Source organism: Epinephelus moara, chromosome 13, assembly GCF_006386435.1.
Source record: "Epinephelus moara isolate mb chromosome 13, YSFRI_EMoa_1.0, whole genome shotgun sequence".
Taxonomy (NCBI): domain Eukaryota; kingdom Metazoa; phylum Chordata; class Actinopteri; order Perciformes; family Serranidae; genus Epinephelus; species Epinephelus moara.
The window spans coordinates 5179496-5182349 of NC_065518.1; the positions used below are offsets into that span (position 1 = coordinate 5179496).

The following is a 2854-nucleotide window of genomic DNA, read 5'->3' on the forward strand; positions in this document are numbered from 1 at the left end:
ACCTGTTAGACACTTTCTGGACAGGATGAGACAAAGGGACACCTGTCCACCTGTTACAGACAGGGGTGGATGGATGAGACAAAGGGACACCTGTCCACCTGTTACAGACGAAGGTAGATGGATGAGACAAAGGGACACCTGTCCACCTGTTACAGACGGAGGTGGATGGAGGAGACAAAGGTACATCGGGAACATTTCACTTCTGGAGATCAGTTCATCTTCTACTTATCGAACTAGTCACAGGAAATGAAGTTTTGAACAGGGGGACAAACTTTTACCTGTCACTGTATGATGAGGACGTAAACACTGACTGATGTGTCAGAGTCAAAGTTCTGAACAACCATCAAACACTCTGCAGACACTGTTGTAAATCAGGAGATAAAAAAAGTTCAGATTGTTTGAATATTTGAGATTTTTTTGTCTCCAGATGTTTCTGATTGTTTCCAGCTGACGGACTGAAGCTGCAGGTCGACGTCTCACGGACCATCGACACATGATGAGACATCATGTCTCTGTGTGGTGTTAACAGTGATTCAGACTGAGGCTCTGGACGACGTCTGCTCCAAACTACAAACTTCTTTGTACATATTATACTGTTCATTTTAAAGAAAACATTTCGTCAGACTTTCACCATTTATCAGCCAGAAACTGTGAAAACATAAATTATTGTTATATTTTTAAATTCCCGACAGTCTGCGGACATATCATTATTATTATTATTACATATCTCGTTTAAAATGTGTCCAAAAAGACAAACTGTTTGTACGACACAAATGAAAAGACTTTTTTCACTTTAAACTTTCAAACATTAATAAACTAATATCTGGTGTGTGGAAGAGGGAGGGTCCTTCAGGTGTCTGCAGCTCACACACACAATTTATTTTCAACCAAAATTCAAACAGATTTTTGGACAAATTATGTTTTTCTTACTGAAGCTCTGCAGGTGAGTCTGAACTTTACATGTGTGTGTGCAGATGGACGATTCTGTGACGTGTGAGGTTCATCTACATGTTAAAGGAGGAGTCTGGTATTTTGCACTTTGAGCCCCATTTCTGAGTTGTTTATGATGAAATAGAGTGGTTAAGACCAAAATAGTGACGATTGCTCCTTTTCAGAGAGTTTGTCTTTCCCCTGCCTGGCTTAACACTGCTGCCTATGGCCATGTGTGAACCTGTCCTGAAACCACCCTGAATGTTTGTTTTCAAAGCCATGAAACTCACCGAGTGGTCAGTGGTGTTCGCTGATGTTCTGACATAAAAATCGTAGCAAACTGTGGTTTCCACAATGATTTATTTGACATTTTGTGTAATCCATTGGTTTTCTATAGAAGCCTCATTGTCGGTTGGTAGTAATTCTTGGTTGGTAGCCAAATTCTCCAAAAAGGAGCAATCGTCACTATTTTGGTCTTAACCACTCTATTTCATCATAAACAACCCAGAAATGGGGCTCAAAGTGCAAAATACTGGACTTCTCCTTTAACAACAGGGCAGACAGACTAAAGACTAGTGATGTGACGTTCACGAACGAGCCGACTCTTTGAAACAGCTCTTTGAAGTGAACGAGTGAACCAGCTCTTTAGAGTGAAAGAGCCAGTTCCTAATTTCTTTGTTTTTTGCTTTAATTTACTCTATCCATTAATTTCAGATTATTTGATCCACTATATATATATATATATATATACATATATATGTATATATATATATATATCTATACATATATATATTGACAGGCTTGTTGTTTATAAAGGGTGTTGCCATTCAGACTGAGGCTCAGCCATTTTGTCCTCCTTTGTGGTTCCGTTTTATTATTTGGTAAAATGTAAAACTTTAATTGGTGATTTTATTATTTGGTAAAATGTAAAACTTTAATTGGTGATTTTTTTGTTTATTTGAGGTGCAAAAGGGCACACAGCAACTCTTCGGCATTGTGGCTAATGGCAGAGACCGCTTTGTTTTCCCCCTCGGCTCTAACCGGATGTGATGTTTGTGGGCGTTCCCGTCATTGCCGACTGTATCTATGGCTGCACGAAACTTTATGTCTGCGGAGTCTATTCTGGGTCCACGATACAATATCCAGATCACGTGATGCGATGAATCAGCAATGCGATTCGTCGTTACCAATGTAATGAACCCACTAACACCCCCCCACACACAGCAAAAAACAAACAAAAAAAAAGAACGAACGAGCCGAGTCTTTGAACTGGCTCTTCAAAGTGAACAAGAGCTGAACGAGATATCCCATCACTACTAAAGACTAAATATTTAAGATTACAGATTACAGTTTGAGGCGCAGTGCCGGTTTAAAGGTTCGACTCGTTTTAACAGAAACAAATTCACAGCTAAAAGAAAGAACTCAGTTCAAATGTTTGTGGCAATAAACTCCTCACAAAAGCAAATCAATACTGTTAATGAGATTTAAGGCCTGATGTTTGTAACACAGCTGCAGACACACACACACACACACACACACACACACACACACACAGAGTCTCTGTCACTGACTCTTGCTGAACAGAGTGTTACTGTGTTTGTCAGCTGAAGGTGAGCTCAGCTCCGTTTCATGTCTGATGTCATCACAAAGGTAACCTCACCTGTCGGCTCAACTTCAACACAAACCGGAAGTGAGATCGATCCAATGATCATATTTTAAGACATAAATAACAGCGTGATTAAAGATGAAACAGACAGAAAACAGAGACTTTGTGTTCTTACCTCAGAGTAAACCAGCCCCATGTCCGCTGGCAGGAACACACCTGGACACGTCAATGGCCCGACACTGTCACCTGCAGCACCTCCGGTACCGCCTTTCAAAATAAAACCCTCTGAGAGAGAAAGAGGAGGTGACATCTGTGGCT

At 40.4% G+C, this 2854-nt stretch overlaps 1 protein-coding gene across 1 annotated transcript in view; it reads right to left on the minus strand.

Annotated features, from left to right (window-relative positions):
- ankrd22 (ankyrin repeat domain 22) overlaps positions 1–2854 on the minus strand; it is an 11922-nt gene extending 9068 nt beyond the window's left edge. The window contains exon 1 of the mRNA XM_050059630.1: positions 2712–2854. Coding sequence (XP_049915587.1) covers positions 2712–2846 — 135 coding nt within the window. The 5' untranslated portion in view covers positions 2847–2854. The remainder of the gene's footprint in view (positions 1–2711) is intronic.